At 46.4% G+C, this 19,054-nt stretch overlaps 1 protein-coding gene across 1 annotated transcript in view; it reads left to right on the top strand.

Annotated features, from left to right (window-relative positions):
• The window catches only part of Ano10 (anoctamin 10), a 136,150-nt gene that overhangs the window by 8,723 nt on the left and 108,373 nt on the right, over window positions 1–19,054 (top strand). The window contains exons 2-3 of the mRNA XM_023700751.1: window positions 15,026–15,178; window positions 17,703–17,900. Coding sequence (XP_023556519.1) covers window positions 15,040–15,178; window positions 17,703–17,900 — 337 coding nt within the window. The 5' untranslated portion in view covers window positions 15,026–15,039. The remainder of the gene's footprint in view (window positions 1–15,025; window positions 15,179–17,702; window positions 17,901–19,054) is intronic.

The raw sequence follows: 19,054 nt of genomic DNA, 5'->3' as shown, positions 1-19,054 counted from the left end.
ATTTGGCTATCACAAATTGTGCTGCTATAAACATAGGCACACATATATCCCTATGATATGATGTTTTCAGATCCTCTGGGAAAATTCCCAGTAGCCTGATCTTGATCTTTACCACCTGCTTTTTTTTCCAAATCAACATTCTGGTCTCTTACCTCTGGCCAGAATTTCTCATCAAGCTTGAATGACAACATTCTGGGCTACCTCACAAGCCAGCCTCTCCATACCTTTCCAAGCTCCTCCCATGAACCAGTTTCAAAGGTTTCTGACCCACCAGATCAGGCAGTGTTACAGCCACAGCCTTACTTCTCTGGTAGCACAACCTATCTTCATCACTTTCCTCATCACTGGTACACAATACCTGACATCACTGAAAGGGAGGAGAGGTTTGTTTTGCTTCATGTTTGAGTTCCAAGGCAGGACCATGTGGCAGAGAAGGGCTCCTTAGGGCATGGTGGACAGGAAGCAGAGGGTCAAGGGGGGGCCTGGGAAGAGAGGTGACCTGGGCTACACCCCCAGTGACTGACCTCTTCCCCAGACTCCAACTCCTAATAGCAAGCCATCCACCAGCCCCATGATCCAGGCACTTCCAAAGGTCCCTTCCTGGCCCCAGGAAGCTTTAGAGGGACATGTAAATACAAGCCGTAGCACCCTTTCCTGACCTGGCAAACACAAGGTCCTAAGTTCAATTTCTGGTACCTCCCCAAATTCTACAAATAAAGCTATAGTGAACTTTATATAATGTTTAATTTTCTTCTTGGGAGAAACTCAGAAATAACTCTTTGTGTCAAAATGTTTAATATTATTTTTCATATTATCAGTCTACTTTCTGGGAAGGTGACATCAAATTATAGTATATTTTGTATACTACATTGTGACGATGCCAAGTTCCCTAAATATATGACCCAAATGAATTTTTTCCATCTTTCATTTTGGACAAATCTGAAAAAGGAAAAGTTTCTTGTTATTTTGTATTTATTTCATTAGTGAATTTGAATATCTTTTCAAATGTGCATTGGCATATTGGTTCTTTTGGGAGTTGTGTTTTCTTTGTTTGTATTTTTGTTGTTGATTTGTGAGAACTCTTTGTATGTGGAGGATGATGACTTTTGTCCTTCATAGATGTTGGTAAGTGTGTTCCTTGTCTGATGAATGGCATACAGCATCTTAAATGGTAAGTTTAGTTAACAGCTACTTTTGTGGGTTTCTAAGTAGTGCTCATGTCGGTATTTCAAAAGGAGACCTGCTTTTTGTATCTCAGCAGAGATGTTTTATGACCTGGTAATTACGAGTACAGTGAACTTTTTATTACTCTTACTAGGCAGCACATACGTGTTAAGAACTGACCTTTGATGCATGTGTTACTCTGCTGAACACTTCTGTCTCTTCCTATTTCCAGTGTTGCTATTTCTCCACTTAGAGTTACCTTCCAGGCTGGGAATCCTGGAGTCATCTGTGTACCTGTGGTGGGCAGGAGGCTGCGTGGCTCTCAGCCCTTCTGCTCACACAGTGCCCCATGAGGCTTCTCCTCCTGACTCCTGCCCCTGTGTTTGTCCTGCATGTCAGAATGACTTCGTGCACACCCGCTCCTCCTTGTCAGAGGCTCCTGAAAGGGAGGGTGCAGGCGTACTCACCTGCCCCCAGACTCCTCTGTGACACGGCTCGTCATGAGCGTGTGATGAGTGCGTATTGTGCTTATTATTTCCACTGGAAGGTGATGACGCTGAGCTTCTGTAGTCACCTGATAGATTAATAGTAGGTATGCTGCTGGATGTAATATGTCCCCCCTTTTATTTATTGTATTTCAAGGAAGGGTCTACAGGGTGTTCAGGGTCTCACTACTAGATCAGACTCGTAGTGATCTGCCTGTTTACAGCCTGCCAAGAACTGGGATTACAGGCGCGTGCCACCACAGCCAGTCTCAGTTGCTGTCTCAGTGTGCCCTGGGGGCGGGGCTGGCATGGCAGGCCCGAGGACCGAACCCTGACCTGCCCTCCCCTTTTATTAATTTATTGTTTTTTAAGAGAATAAAAAAATAGTAAAAAAGGGATCAGGGAGATAGCTCAGTGGAGTAAGTGCTTGCCTGGCAAGTGCAAGGACCTGTGTCCAATCCCTGATACTGGAAAAAAAAAAATGTAGTAATGTTACAGATTTGGCTAATCAAAGTGATAGGAATTCAACAGTGGTTGTTACATTGCATATTGTTATCTTCGAGTTAGATGTTCAGATTACCAATATAAGCATGCAAAATTGGTTTAAAAAAACTTAGTAAAAAAAATGTAAAAGAAGAAAAAAAATTAAGCATTAACTGTTCCTTTCAACGGATCAGTACAAATCAGCAGTACAGTTGCCCAAGCTATCCTGTGTGTAATGGGCATAATATTCTTATTATGGAAAAGTTCATTTGTGCAGGGCAGTTAGACAAGTGCCATGAGGAGCCCCTGTGTTGCCACCCAGTGGCTTTTCCTGTTGAAATCCCTGCCTCTGATACATAGGTCTCTGTCTGGGTACCTGTGGGGCCTCCTCACTGACCATTGACTCCATTGTACACGGTAGCATTTGTTCTTCTTATTATTTTTTTCTTTTTGAGACACATTTCATTATGCAGTTCTGGCTGGCCTTGAACTCACACTGTAGCCCAGGCTGGCCTTGATCTTGCAGCAGTTCTCCTGCCTCAGCCTCCAGAGGGCTGGGATTACCACGATTGTTATTCTCAAGTGGTGGAGACACTTGCTGCCTCCTCCTTCCTTCAGTGATGTTATGCATTATCTCTCATATGGAACATGCTCTCCCCTCGCTTAGCCACAATGGTTGTGCCTCAACTGTTCTCACATATTACAGTGATTACAGTGGAGGTGAGCACTAGGTCTCGTCTTGGTTGAATTCCTTCACGCAACCTTACATGTTGATAATGGACTTGGCAGGTGTGATAGAAAATTGTCAAATTGAATAAGAAACGCCCAACTACATTGGCTTGGCATAGTTCTGGGTGTGACTGAAGAGATTTTCTAAAGACAGAAGACCCACCCTGTTTGCGAGTGATTGCAAATATGATAGTCTTGTAGCCTGAAAGGAATAAAAGGGAGACAAGAAGGAAGGCTGATTCTGCTTCTTCAGAAAAATTAGCCTTCCCCTTCACCTTGGGTGTCCTCTCCTGGCTTCCAGCACCATAGGTACCTGGGCAACTTGCTCATGTAATTTACTTGTCCCCTCTGGACTTGCCCTGGCTCTATCACAAATGTACCACTTCCATTTAATGATAGACTGTTGCTGTGCACATCCAACCTTATGACTTGATGGATCAGATAAAACCCAGGCCCTCATAGGCAACTCAGGTCTCATGGTGACCTGGTGTCCCATAGCCAAGCGTTCAGTTTCCACCAAGGCCCAGTAGGAGGCCAGAGCAGTTTCTCAAAAGGAGAATAGTTGTCTGCAGAGGATGGCACAACCTGTTCCTTTTCTCTCATTGCTGGGACAAAAATACGTGACACCCAAAATTAAAGGAAAAAAGGTTTATTTAGCTCACAGTTTGTGGAGATTTCAGTCTGTACTCAGCTAGCTCCCAGACAGAGTGGCACATGGCAGAGAGCAGCAGTTCATGGAAACAGAAAACAGCTAAGAGCAAAGGAAAAGGCAGCAGCTGCCTCTTCTAGCAAGATTCTCTCTCCTCCTTGTAAACAAGCTATCCTGGGGCTGGGGGTGTAGAACTCATACAATGTCCATGCCTTCCTTTTGCACAGGATGAGGATGTTTACAAACTAAGAATCCTGGCTCTCTGCTTAGTCACTGAATAAAACTTTTCAAGTTGACACAATGTATCAACCAGTACAGTCCACCCCTTGTCAACTTGGTAACCAAACATTTTCTTAAACCAGTTTTCAGACATGCTTATTAACATTTTACAACTTGAACATTGTATTAGAACCATTACACTGTGCCCCTGGGCACCCCCCCCCCAACGACTCATGTATATCTCTTTATGCAAAAGGCATTTAGTCCATCTCTAAGACTTGCCAAAGTCCTAACAGTTTCAGCATTGCTGAAAAGTCCAAGTACCAAGTCTCTTCCAAGATCTAAGGCAAACTCTTAGGTGTGAGCCCCTGTACAAATGAAAAGTTAAACACTTCCAACATTCAAAGGTACAGCATAAACATTACCATTCCAAAAGGTATACACAGGAGGATACATTGGGACCAAAACAAGTCCAAAATCCAGGAGGGCAAACATTAAGTCCTGTGGAATATCCAAAGCGACCTGTAATGAGTTGTGAGCTCCAAAAGCCTTATATGGCTCCACCCCTACAGCATGTGTGCTGTGGCTCTCATGGCTTCTCAGGCCTGCTTTGCTCCCTTTTTGCAGCTTTCCTTACACAACCCATGTTCCTGGCTTTTTCAGACTTCTGCGGTTTCAATTGAATAGGCTTCTTACAGTTTCACATACTGCCCTCTCAGGGTCACATGGCCTGACCTCCCAGGCCTTCTGAAATCCAGGTGGAAGCCTTTTTAACCTTAGAACTCCTACATTCTGAATGTGCCTAAGGTCAATGCCATGTGGATGATGCCAAGGGCTGCTGTCAGCTGGAGCAGTAGTCAGGCTTTCTTCTCTCTTGGCTGAAGGGGTCCAGTGCCTAGATTGCTGAGCACTCTGACCCTGATTCTGAGGAACATTACCTAGTGTGGCTGCCAGTTCCATTCGGGAACATGGTGCTATGTAGCTTTCTCTTCAAAGCAAAGTCCCTTACCCTTAAGGTTCTCAGACTTTGAAGGGCAAGAACCTGCCACCTCCTGTGACACCCTCAGGACATCTTTTCTGTTCTCTTCCTCCTGAGCAATAGAGATCTCACCTCTGCCTTTGCAGTCCACAGCCTTCCTAGTGCTTCCTTTTTGGCCAAACTTACATTTTAAATCATCCTGCTGTGCTCTTTGCTCTTGACTCTCAACATGTGTCTGAGTAAAACTTCCAACAACAGCCATGCCACTGCCTCAACATTTGACTGCCTTGCGATTTCTTTTGCAAGATTAACTAGTCCACTCACTCAGTTAATGAATCTCAGTTTCAGGCAAAGTCTCTGGACAGGAGCAAAATGCAGACAAACTTTCTGCCAAGCCATAACACAAATTATCCAGAGTCCAACAACCAATGTAGCCCTTCTTCCTAGTGGAAACTGCACCATCCTGGTCTTTATAGGCAAGCTTCCTCTCAGCATTCTGGTCTTCTGAGCTTTGACTAGAATCTCCCACACAGAAGAGCCAAGGCATTCCAGCTCTTTGCTAGTAGGCAACATCTCCAAACCTTTCCTATCTCTTCCTATAAGCCATTCCCAAAAGCTCATAATCCACATTGTCAGGTATAGTCACAGCAATGACCCCACCCCTAGTACCGAATTCTGCCTCAGTTACTTTTTAATTGTTGTTGGGACAAAATACCTGACACCAAAAATTGTGGAAGGAAAGGTTTATTTAGCTCACAGTTCATGGAGGTTTCAGTCTGTACTTGGCTGGCTCCCAGGCAGAGTGGCACACAGCAGAGAGCAGCAGTTCATGGCAGCAGAAAACAATGAAGAGCAAAGGGAAGGGCAGCAGCTGGGGCTTCTAGCCAGCCTGTCTCCTCTCATATTATAAACAAGCTATTCTGGGGTGGGGGTGTAGAACTCACACAGTGTCCGTGCAGTCCTCTTGCACTGGTTGAGGATATTTACAACCAAGAACATGGCTCTCTGCTTAGTCATTTAATTAAACTTCTGAACTTTTCAAGTTAACATAAAATATCAACCAGTATAACCCATGTTTCCCCCAGACAACTCTGGAGCTCTTTTAGGGGAAAAGCTGATGATCTGTGCAGCCAGACCTGGATCTGCTTGATTGGATTGCTGCAAAATGCAGTCTCCACCAAAGCAGAGAGGGATGTTATGCACTATGTTGTATATAGTGCTGTCACCCCCTTTGTGATTGGTTGTTCACATTCATTGATATGCACACTTACGTTGGTGCCATTAAAACTGACGTGATAGGGTCTGGGGCTCGAGCCCCAGCACCACCTGCATGCCAGCCCCCCCCCCCCCCGAGTGTGCTGAGCTGGCCACTGAGACTGGGTGTGGTGGTGCATGCCTGTAATCCCAGCACTGGGGAGTGTGTAAACAGGAGGATCACTGCGAGTCTGAGCTGCATAGTGAGACCCTGTACCAAATACATTTTTTAAAAAATTAAAAAAATTAAACAGACATGAAATGCAAAGTTAGAGTAAGTTAATCTAAAGCTTGGAAATTTTCCAGGGTTGAGAATCACTCAGTTGAGAGATTCACCTGTAAAACATTTTAGGAAACCCTCCGTCCTTAGTGCCTCACCCCATGTATGGGTCTGTATGTTGGCTCCGTTATCTTTCAAGGTTGGTTACAGAGCTAAAGATGGTGCCCTTAAGAAAGGTAGGGAGGCTGGGAAGGAAGTGTTTGTGTTTATTTAGAGGCATGTTGAGAGTGAAGTTTTGGTGAGATAGTTTCAAACTGTGGTGGAGCCTTCTGATGGAGTGCACCTTAGAAGGTGTGATTAGAGACTCAGCACAAAGACATCAATGCAAGGTTAGAGTTTGAAGTTAAGGAAAAGCAGTTCTAGATGCTTTCTTGTCACTGAGGCACAGTACCCACAACTGTGAGGAGGACACATTTATTTTGGCTTAGTTTGTACACAATTCAGTTGACTGGCTCCAAGCAGGTTGGCCTGGCAGAGGGACAACGCAAAGGAGAAATAGCTTATGGCCTGGTGGAAGGAAGCAGAGAAGGATCCAGGGAAGAGAGAGACCCTTCGGGCCATGCCCCCAGTGACCCGCCTCCTCCGACCAGACTTCACCTCCCAATAACACATTTATTTAGCTATAAACTGAGTCACATTTCCCCATGATGCAGTCATTTCCCCAGAGCACCACCTATGGGTGCATGTTGTTTTGTGGCAGACATCTAGTATAAACCATAACATTCTGCCCCTGGACCCCCAAAAGCTTGGGTGCATCTCTTTATACAAGATGCATTTAGTCCATCTTTAGTAGGTGCCGAAGTCCTCACAGTTTTAGCATTGCTGAAAAGTCCAAGTTCAAAGTCTTTCTGAGTCTTAGGGAAAACTCTTAGTTGTGAGTCCCTGTAAAAATGGAAAAAAGTTAAACACTGCTGACATGCAGTGCCACAGGTAAACATTCCCATTGCCAAAGGGAGAAGTAGAGGGATGTGAAGGAATGAGACCAAAGCAAGACCAAAACCCATCAGGGAAACATCAAACCCTGTAATTTCATATCCAGCTTCCTGGGCAAATTTTGGTGATGCAAATGCTAAACAGCTTGGTAACCCTGCCCTCCTTGCATTGCTGGTGTTCGTAGCCCTCATGGCCTCTCTTGGGCTGGCTTTGTTACTGCTTGAAGCTTTCCTCAGGTGTTCAGCATTCCTGGCTTTCCCAATATCCAGGTGTCTACTGGACTTTTGGCTTCCTCCTTGCAGATTAATGTGTTGCTCTCTTAGGCACCCTGCCTGGCCTCTCCAGCCTTCTGAAGTCTGGGTGGAGGCCTTCTTGACCTCAGAACTCCTGCGTTCTGCATGTATGTAGAACCAGCACCAAGTGGATGACACCAAGTCCACCAGACACTGGAGCAGTAGTCAAACACTTTTGCATCTTGCTTCTGGCTGCAGAGGCATCTGGCTGCATCTGGCATTCTGTTGTCCAGGCTGGCTGAGCATGATCAACTGAGTCCTGGGGAACTGGTTTCCTAGGCAGCCCTGCTCTAACAGAGTGTCCTGGGGGTCTGTGCTCAAGGAACAGTCTTACTTTTGCAGTTTTGAGACTTTGAAGGGTCTTGCCTTGATGTTTCTCACATGCTCTTATGCCATTTTTCTGTGGTACTGTTTCAAAATACCTGGCTTCTTTTTAATACTAATCTTTTCCAGGCCCTCATCTGTTCCACATTTGAAGATCCCAAGTTTAGTGGAACTTCCTTTCTGGGTGAACTCAAAACCTTTTAAATCATTCTGCTGGTCTGATGGCTCTTGATTCTCATCGTAGAGCTGGCTAAAAGTCCCCAATAATATCCGAGCCTGAATGTTTAGCTATCTTGAAATTTCCTCCACCAGATTAGTCTGATGTTCTTCATCTGTCTCCTGTACATTCTTAGGACATGACCATAATGTAGACCAGTCTTCCACCAAAGGATGATACACAAGGTCTAGAATTCAACTTCTGATAGAGTCCTTGTTCCCGAGTGGAACCTCTTGAGCCTTGTCTTTTCTAGCTGTGTCACTGTCAACATTCTGGCCTTCTGAACTCTGACCAACATGTCCCATCAAGCTCAGTTTACAGTGTTCTAGTGCTTCCACTTCAGCCTGTATCTCCAAACCTAACCAAACTCCTGCAAGCCAGTTGCAGAGGCTTCTGAGCCACATGACATGTTGTGTCGCACAGCAGTGACTCTGCTCTGTTGCTGAAGTGTATCTTACTTGCTTTGTTGTTGCTAAGACACAATACCTCACACTCACAGCTATCAGTCCACTTGCTGGCTTTGGGCCAGGGCAGCGTGGCAGAGGAGAAGCAGCTCATGGCATGGCAGCTGGAAGCAGAAAGATCAAAGGAGAGAGTGGAAGACCCTATCAGATCACATCCCCGGGACCACCTCCTTCAACATCATGCTTAGCTATAAGCCATCAGTCCAATCCACAGATGAGTATCACACCCCCACAATCCAGTCATCTCCCATAGCCCCACCTATGAGTGCACGAGGCTCTGGGGGACATCTAGGTGTAAGCCATAACACAGGAGAGATTACATTAGAATGAAGGCAGAGGTCTAGAGATCGTGGCTTGGACACACTTTGCACGTAGTGTCGGAAGACAGAAGAAGAAGGGAAGGTGTCTTCAGAGGCAGAGAGAGGACCAAGGGGACCTGCAGGTCAAGGAGAAAGACTGTCATCATGTCAGCTGTCAATTGGAGTGTCATTTTTCTGTTGTCCTAAAATTGTCATTAGTGTGTTCAACAGCATGTGTGGGCCACCACAAGAGCACTGGTATGGTTTGATGTGTGGTATCCCTAAAAGTGTCCTGAGGTTGCTGGGGTGTACCGTTGGGGGCTGTGGGGTCTGAGCATTTCTGTTTTCTCTTTGCTTCTGGGTCTGGTGGGTGAGCAGTTTTGCTCTGTTCAGCCCTCTGTCCTGTTGTGCCAGCTGGCCAGAAGGCCAGGGCAGTACGGCCCCTCAGTCTTGAACCCCTAAGAACCACAATAACCCTTTTTTCTTTATAAGTTAAGTGTCTCTCCATTTTGTTGTAGTAATATAAGTAGACCAATACCATCTTCAAATACATTATGAAGCATGAGGTAAACATCTACCTATGGCTAATTATTTTACTGTAACCACTATCATATTTGTTCTTATGCTTGGAGCTGAAAACTTGAACAGAGCTGATGGAACTTTCTCGGGAGAGAACTTCATTCTAGAGTATTAATAGTAACCAGTAGTAAAATGTTACAATTTCTGTATTTTTTTATTGTTACACTGGAGATTGGACCTAGAGTTTCATGGGGTGCTAGGAAGTCACTCTCCCACTGAGCTACATCTGCAGCTATTTAAAAATTTTTATGTTGACACTCTGGTTTCTCTTCAGATCATATAAATCTTTCACCTTTTACTAAAAAAATTATTTTGAGTGAGATCTTACTAAGTTGCCCTTACTAAGCTAGCCTTGGACATTTGGTCATCTTGTCTCAGCCTCCCCAGTGTCTGGAATGACAGGTGTAGGCCATCACACCTGGCTAAACGTTACCATGTTTTGCATGCCTGCTGTGTGTCAAGCACTGTGCTGTACATGTGTCTCAGTTACTTTTCTCTCATTGCTGGGACAAATACCCGGCACCCAGAATTAAGGCAGGAAAGATTTATTTAGCTCACAGTTAGTAGAGGTTTCATTCCATACTCAGCTGGCTCCAAGGCAGAGTGGCACACAGAAGAGGGCAGCCATTCATGGTGGTGGAAAACAGCAAAACAGCAGGAGCAAAAAAGGGAGGAGTGGCAGCAACAGTGATTACAGAGAGCAAGTCTGTCTCTTATGTTGCATTCAGGCTGTGTGCCCCAGGCCGGGTGTAGCACTCACACCCATAATCCCAGCACTGGATCATGAATTAATCACAAAGTCTAGAGGTACACCCCATGATTGCATGAGAATATGGGGGGACAATAGACACAAAACTGTAACAGTCTGCCCCTGGACCCACAAGGATTCATGCACATCCCTTTGTGCAAAAGGCATTTTGGTCCATCTCTAAGAGTTTCCAAAGTCTTAACAGTTTCAGCATTGCTGAAAAAGCCAAGTCAAGGCAAACTCTTAACTGTGAGCCGCTGTACAAATGAACACTTGCAACGTTCAAAGACACAAGATAAACATTACCATTTCAAAAGGTACACACAGTGGAATGCCAAGCATTGGGACCCAAGCAAGTCCAAAATCCAGAAGGGTGAACATTAAGTCCTATACTTTCATGTGGAACATCTGAAGCAATCTGTGGCAAACTGTGACCTTCATGTGGCTCCCCCTCTATGGCTCTGTTGCTGGTGGTAGCTCCCATGGCTTCTCTCCTAGGCTGGCTTTGCTCCCTCCTTGCAGTTCCCCTTAGATGATCCACGTTTCTGGCCTTTCCAATGCACGTTAAGCTTCTCACTCTCTGCTTCACACACTGCCCTCTCAGATGCACCCTGCCTGGCCTCCCAGGACTTCTTAAATCAAGGTGAAAGACTTCTTACCCTCAGAACTGTTAACATTCTGCCTGCTCCTAAAACCAGCACTATGTGGATGATGCCAAAGGCTGCTACCATCTAGAGCAGTAGCCAGGCTTTCTTTTCTTTTGGCTGTAGGGTTTGAGTACCTGAATTGCTTTGTGCTCCAAACCTGATTCTGAGGAACAGATTCTCTATCCTGGCACCATTCTACCTGGTGTGGCCGCTGCCACCACCATTCTGGAACATAGAGTTCTGCAGCTTTCTCTCCAAGGCCGAGGTCCTTGTGCTTGCAGTTCTGAGGCCGCAAAGCGTAGAGACATGCTTCCTGTGATGCCCTCAGGCTATCTTTTCTGTTCTCTTGTTCCTTCTTGGCAGTGGCGATCTTCTTAGCTCTATGTTTGCATTCCACAGCTTTATTGGAGCTTCTTTTCTGGCCAAAGTCATATTTTAAATCATCGGCTGGCCTCTTTGCTCTTGATTCTCAACATGTATCTTACTGAAAGCCCCCAATAATAACCATGCCACTACTTCAACATTTGAATGCCTTGAAATTTCATTTACAAGATTAAGCGGTCTGTCATACTTAATCTCAGTCTCAGGCAAAATCTCTGGACATGAGCAAAATGCAGACAAACTTTCTGCCAGGCCAGAACACACTTTGTCTGGAGTTCAGCAACCAGTGCAGTCCTTCTTCCCAGCAGAAACCTCCCCAGCCTGGTCCTTACAGGCAAGCTTTCTATCGTCATTTGGTCTTCTGAGCTCGGACCAGAGTCACCCATGCAGAACAGCAGGAGCTGTTCCAGTGCTTCTCTTGTAGGAGACATATTCAAACCTTTCTTATCTCTTCCCATAGGCCATTCCCAAAGGTTTGTATTCCACATGGTCAGGTTTAGTCACAGCAGTGACCCCACTCTCAATACCAAATTCTGACTCACTTACTTTTCTCTCATTACTGGGACAAATACCTGACACCCAGAATTAAGGCAGGAAAGATTTATTTAGCCCACAGTTAGTGGAGGTTTCAGTCCATACTTAGCTGACTCCAAGGCAGAGTGGCACACAGAACAGGGCAGCCATTCATGGTGGCGGAAAACAGCAAAACAGCAGGAGCAAAACAGGGAGGAGTGGCAGCAACAATAACTACAGAGAGCAAGTCTGTCTCCCTTAAATTGCATTCAGGCTATGTCCCCCAGGCCGGGTGTAGCACTCATTCATAATCCCAGCAGCACTGATGCCCAGAATCCCAGTACTGGATCAGGAATTAATCACAAAGTCTAGAAGTCCACCCCATGACTGCATGTGCCTTTGGGGGGACAACTGGACACAAACCATAACAACATGTATCATCACAGTTCACACACTTGCCCTCTGTGGCATGCATTTTTGTTTTTCCCACTTCACAGAAGAGGAAAGGAAATCACCTAAGCCACATAACAGAGGTGAGAGCTGAGCTTGAATTTCAAGCCGTCTGCTCCAGAGGCCATGGCCTTCTTCCCCATGCTGTTCTCATAGTGTGTAGACAGCTTGTAATAAAAGGCGTAAGGGTATCAAAGCCCAGGCTTCTAGAAACAGCATCATGACCTTGTATTAGAGTAAGCTAAGCCCCTGAGGTGAACATCTGTGTCCTTCAGGCCCCTGTGTGTCAGAGGCTCAGCACATGGAGGTCTCAGTGGAGTGGCTGCCCAAGGCAGCTCTTCATGTTAGTGGCTGGTCAGCCTCCTCTGAGCTGTTGGCCATGTCCAGGGGACACTGAGGGGCAGCATAACTGCTCCCCTTGCCCTCAGCCTGGGTTGACATTTATTGCTTCTGCTCCCATACTGTAGTCTAGGACTTGGTCCTGTGTCTACTTAATACTAGCAGGCTGGGCAGTACGGGCTAGATATTGTCTTAAACAAAGCAGGGAGAACAGACCTCACAGGGCTGCTGGCATCTCTGCTGTAGGAACCCAGGGGAAGGGCTGGACAGAGAGCCAGGCACAGATACCTAGACAAGGCTGTGAAGGTTACCTTGATGTTTTTCTGAACTCAGTTTAAAAATGTAAGACATTTTTGGATTAATTTCAGTCCATAGATTAGTAAGGACTACTTACTACAGTAAGTGCTTATTAAATTTAGAAGGATTAGGAATATTTAGTATTCTTAAAATAAAATTAGCATGCATGTTAATCAGTTTCATGTTACTATAACGAAGTACCTATGACAGTAAACTTCCTAAGAACAGATCTTGGCTTACAGCTGCAGAGGTTGAAGTCCATGGTGGGGCAGAGAGCAGTGGGTTCCTTGGGTCTCTCACAGACAGCGCCTCACTGCAAAGACAGCACCACTTAGCTCAGGAGCAGGAAGCAGAGAGAGAGCAGGAGACAGTGGCTGGCTCTCAGCCTTGAGCCAGGCCCCACCCCAGCTCCTGCCTGGGACAGGCATGCGAGGGTGTTCAGCGCGGACCACAGCAGTGTGCATGGACCCCATGAAGCTTCTCCACAGTGATCTGTGGAAACAGCTGCTAGGACTTGAGCATTCAGCAGTTCCTTCTCCTTATTGTCATGATTTGGGTCAGGATTTGGGCTTGAGATTTATATTTTAGTTGCTGAGGTTTTGGTTTTTTTTTTTTTTTTCTTAAGTTTTTGTTGTTGATGTTTGTTTGAGGGCTGTTTCACTTATTTCTGAAATATCTAGTTTTGCCTGAGGCCAGAAGGTTTTGCAATATGTTTTCACTTTGATTGATTGATTGATTGATTGATTGATTATTTGTCTTTTTGAGACAGGGTCTCACTATACAGCCCAGGCTGGCCTTGAGCTCGTGTTGTAGCCCAGGCTGGTCTTGAACTCTCAGGGATCCTCCTGCCTCAGCCTCCCGAGTGCTGAGACTTTAGGTGTGCATACCATGCCCTGTACCTTAGTTTGTCCTTTTGGCCTGAGCTCTGTCTTAGCTGGTCCTCAAAGGAGTTGCACAGTAGGTGATTCACAATTAAGATTTTGTTTAGCAGGGAAAATATGTAGAACTGGAATATGTCTGATGACTTTGTTTTTCTTAGCTTCAAGTCCTATTTCTTGGAACATTAATATTCTTGCTTATTGTGAGCTTACCCTCCCCTCCTTTTTTTGAGACAGAGTCTCACTATGTAGGTCATGCTGGCCTTGAACTCACAGCGATCCCACCTGTCTCAGCCTCCCAAGTACTAGAAGCACAGGCATGAGGCATCATGCCTGGCAAAAAAGTAACTTCTTCATTTGATCTTCCTCTGGGTTTTGTTAAGGAGTAAGTGACTGTGCAGTCGGGGTGCTGACAGACTCTAGCTCTGTGTGTCAAGTGCAGTGAGCACTTGATAGAGGGAGCTGATGGGAGCAGAGTGTGGGGAGTTCGAGTCTTGCAGAAGCTCCGCTCGCTGGTGAGGAGGTTGCCATGTTCGGATCCCTGTCATGGAATTGTCTTCTCCACCTTCAGACACCTTTTATCCTTGTTTTCTTTAGTGGGCATGGGCTGGGGATGAATCCTCACACATTTTGTTTGAAAATACTTTTACTTGCTGGCCCTTGCCAAGCATTTTGATGGAAGATGCAGTCTTATGACAAGAGACAGAGGCCCTGTCCCATGTGAGGCCTTGGTGACTTCCACTGTTCTTACTGGGATGACCCTTGACATCTAACTGCCGCCATCCGTGGCTTCTTTCTTTATTTTTCTGAGTACTTCAGAACCTCTCTCCCTTGGTGTTTCTGCTGTTTTCCTGTGCGACTTTTGTTCTGCTTGTCCTGATTGAGCCATAGAGATGCTCCTGGCCAGTCCTTTGTGCTGTGAATGCCCCTGGTAATCAGGGTGACCCCCAGCATCATGCTCAGCATCTGCCACCGCGTGCGCGGGGCGGAGGGCATGCGCCAGCTCGTTTCCATCCTGCCTTGGCATTCCTGAGCTAAGGCACCCTCCGCACCGCACCGCACCTGTTCCTCAGAGCTGCCTGGCAGCTTTTTGTTTCCTCTTTGGGGGGATGTCCCTGCTGGCCCTCTGCCCAACTCCTCTCTGTTCCCCCAGCCCCATGCTGGGGCCACACTTTCTCACTCCTCTGCCCTCCTCCCTGCTTCATCATGAGCTGCAGAGAACGCAGGGATCTCCCCGAGCCTGGCTCCCCGTGTGCTTTGAGCCGCCTCCCAGCCTCTCACACTCTCTGAGTGGACTGTGGGAGATGCGCTTGCATCTTGGAAGACAGAATTGGGGTGCTTAGGAGAAAATGCAGTGGATGTGCAGGCTGTCCCAGAGCCGGATACAGTAACCCATGCTTGCTTTTCATTCTAATTCTCAGTAAGGTGGCCAAAGATGAAAGGAACCTTATCGGCTTTGGATACTTATGAGACTTCTTTCACACCTTTGGTGGTCATCGAACTCGCTCAGGATGTCAAAGAAGAAACCAAAGAATGGCTGAAAAGCAGAATTATTGCTAAAAAGCAAGATGGAGGTGAGTAAGGTGGCTTTGGCCCAGGCCTCAGCATGCTCCCCCATGGTGCTCCTGCCAGGCTTGGGAGGGGTGTACAGTCTATGCTACCGCGGGCCCATTGTATGGCTAGCAGGGGCTTCTCAGTGCCCACGCAGTGCCTGGATTGACCCGGTGCCTTGTGCTTGTGCTTGGGGCAGAAAGTGTGGTCCCTGCCTGAGGAAGGGGCCGGCATGGGAGAAGACCCAGTGGTGCTCACCAGAAGCCAAGCTGAACCTGAGGTCATTGGAGAGCTATACCCAGGTTGCGCCTGCTGCGTGCGTGTATGGTGGATGTCACCCCCTACAGGAGCACAGGGAGGGGTGTGGGGCTCTTTGAGGATCTGGGACCCCAACACTGGTTCAGACCTGTCTTGGGGTGGCAGGAGCTGGGTGGGTAACAAGGTGGAGGGTTTTGAGGGCAGATACCATCTGAGTCACACCAAATAACACCTTAAGCTGCCCTAAGCATTGGGTAAGACTGTTCATAAAAAATGCCATCGCATGGAATTTGGAATTAAAGTAGATTAAAATTTTTCCCAATAATTATGCCAAGAGGAAAAAACCCCACAAGTATTTGTTGCTGGAATTTGAGGAGCCCCTTCTTCCAGAGCATTTGTGGTGTCAAGCAGAACTCCAGTGCCTTGTGTGCAGGGACCATGGGGACGATGGGCATCTTTGCAGACAAGGAATTGCACCCTTACTGAGATTCGTCCACACCTCTACTGTGAATTGCCTAAGTGGCGTTGTCACGATGCAGAGTCCCCCAAGAATGGATGCACATTTTAGAAAAAGAAGACCTTATGTGAATATTGTAATACTAAATTTATTAAGACATTGTGGGATTAGTACAAGTTACCTTTGACCTCCACCATGATAAGAGGTGCTCAAAGGAGTGGGTGGCCACGAGCTTCCAGTCAGTTATTGCAAAACACTGCTTGGGTAACGCTTATTACAGCAAAATGCTGCTTGGGTAAACTCAGTCACTGCAATTGCTGCCATGCCTTCAGTTTCCTCTCTGAGAGCTGGCCATGTGCGGGGATTTCTGTGATACACGACATCCTCTAGGGTGCCCCAGATGAGGGTAACACCGGCTACTGCAAAAGCATCTTATTTTGTTTCTTTTGCTGAAGTGTATATACATTTTTTTGTTGGACTCCGTATATTAACATATTAATCCATTTGGTAAGTATAAACTTTGCAAACATCTGATTATTTTTATAATTTCTGGGTCAACCATTTCTACACGGCTAATAGGAAAGAAATAAACAGCCAGGTGGTGGTACTGGCCTTGTAGTCCTCACTTCACAGGATGCTGAGGCAAGGGTCACTGGAGCCCATGGACAGTGTAGCAAGACTCCATCTCAGAAACAAGTAGACAAATAAATAAATGATACATATCTTTAAAAGTTTGATATAGATAGAAATTAGGAAAAAATAATTTTATGATCTTGTAAGTAGTAATCATATATATGACATTGAACCATTTTTTTTTTTTTTTTTTTTTTTTAGTGTTTTGGGAAAATAATTATATTTAAGAACAATTGGATTGGGTGTGGTAGTGTATGCCTGAATGCCAGCTACTCGGGAGGCTGCGGGTGGGCAACAGAGTGAGATTTAAATTTTAAAAAATCATTAAACCTAATTGAATACAGAAATTTCATGGGAAAAAAATACTAAAAAGTTATGTTGTTTCTATTGTTTAGTATTTAACGGACAAAATTTGTTATAGTTTAATTATATTCAATTTATAGTTGTTTATAGTTGTAAGTATAATATTTCTTCCTGTCGTATGCTATTTCAAATTTTCTTACACTTTGGTCTTTGACATTAGGAAATGATTTTTTTTGTTTTTGGAAATAGGGTCTCCCTGTTAGTCCAGGCTGGCCTTGAACTTGTGATCCTCCTGCCTCAGCTTCCCGAGTGCTGGCCTCATGGTGTGTGCTGCCAGCCTGGTGGGAACACCGTCCATCTGCTTTGTTCTTGCTTGGTGCAGTTTGATACCAGAGCTAATGGTGGTGACCTTGTGGCACACCTGCTTCTTGTTAGAATACGTGGCGAAGCACTCGCTGCTGTGTTTCTTGGTGTTTGCATTTGCTTAAAAACCTTTGTAAAGAATTGCCATGCCCAGCTGATTTATAGTTCTTCTTCATGTTCATTTCTTTCCTTTCACTTCCCCCTTTCTTTCTTCAAGACAAGGTCTCAGTATGCAATCCAGGCCGACCTAGACCTGGAGGTGTAGCCAAAGCTGACCTCAGATTTATAGTCCTCCTGCCTCAGCCTCCTGAGTGCTGGGATTACAGGCATGTTCTGCCATACTGGCCTGTTACTTAGACATATGTGTATATGCATGTGTAATTTTTTTGCTTGGAAGATGGGTTTAATTTGTCAGCATTTCTTTTCCTTTTTACCAAACTACAAAGAAACATTATGTTACCAGGAGGTTTTTAATTTTGAAATTTTTCTGTTTGTTTCTTTCAAAGATTGTGCCTTCCTTTTTTTTCCCGAAGGTGCCCAGCTGCTGATCAGACCCCTGTTAGATAAGGAGCAGAAGGAAACGCTAGGAAACGATAACCTGTACCTGGTCGGTGCCTCCAGGACCCGCCTCCTGCTGGGCGCAGAGGCCGTGGGGCTGGTGAGAGAGTGCGTGGACGGCACCATGCGCACCTTCACCTATGGCACCCGGCTCAGCTTCAGAGGCTTCCACGGTAAGTGGCTCCCTCTGTCCCAGTCTGTTTGCCACACAGAGGTGTTTGCTGGGTGTGTCAGGGGCCAGAGAGCAAGTGTTTTGTGGACAGTGTTGTCACTCCTAGAGTTAATGTCACACCCGTGATAGAGCCGAAAGCAAGCCTGGACCACGAGGAAGTGTGTGGGAAGGTGGCACCCAGTGAAGCCTTCCTTATGAACCCTGCGGCAGGCCACCTTTGCCACCTAGGATTCGCAAGGACAATCAGGAGGAGGCAGTACAGCTAATTTATGTTGTTTGTGTTGTACTTCGTCTTGGTGAATGTTGTCTCACGTGATGGAGAAAAACCTCCTGATAAGAAGCAGTGGTTTGGGGCTGGGGAGGTAGCTCAGTGGTCTGCGCGGCTGCCTGGCAAGTACAAGGAAGGACTTTGGTTTCATCCTTGGTACTGCATGCTATGCGAGCCCTGGAACCCTGGGCACACTGAGCCAGCCACTGAAAGTGGGCATGGTGGCACACACCTGTAATCACATCTTTGGGAGACTGAGATCAGAGGATCACTACGAGTCCAAGCTACATAGTCTAAGCTGCGTAGTGAGACCCTGTACCAAATAAATAAATAAATAAAGCAAGCAGCGGTTGGTCCCTCTCCTGGGAACCCCATTTCCTGAACGTTCTGGCTCCTCCCAAATGGGAAGCATCAGGTGCGTTCTGGCCCTGGGAGCTCTGGAGGAGTACTTGTGCTAGGAACTGGCCTGGTTTCGGGGAAGCTAAACCTTGAGGGGCATGGGTGGGGGTAGGGTTCTTCAGGCAGGCACAGCATGACCTCTGTGCCCAAGGGACATCATGGTCAGGCCAGGTGGACCTTGTTTGAGAAGCTCTGTGGCCCAGGCCACATAGGCTGTCCCAGCCTTTCTCCTCTCCCTGACCCTGGACTCCAGAGGGGCTGAGAAGGGCTTGGAAGGCTGAAGGAGGCTCTCCTACCAAGGCAGACGCAGCACCCCATCCCTCAGGGCGACGTCAGGATTCAGGACCACGCTGCCTCCTGCCCCTCCCTTGGCACAGAGAGAGCTCCTGCAAGTGGGTGCAGCTGGACGCTTGTGCCCTGCCCCGGGCAACGAGCAGGTGAGCGGAGCGCTTGTGCCCTGCCCCGGGCAGCGAGCAGGTGAGCGGAGC

The sequence above is a fragment of the Octodon degus genome, unplaced genomic scaffold, assembly GCF_000260255.1.
Source record: "Octodon degus isolate 3935 unplaced genomic scaffold, OctDeg1.0 scaffold00126, whole genome shotgun sequence".
In the NCBI taxonomy this organism is placed as follows: Eukaryota; Metazoa; Chordata; class Mammalia; order Rodentia; family Octodontidae; genus Octodon; species Octodon degus.
The sequence above is the reverse complement of the archived record's forward strand: the minus strand, read 5'-3'. Positions and strand labels throughout refer to the sequence as shown.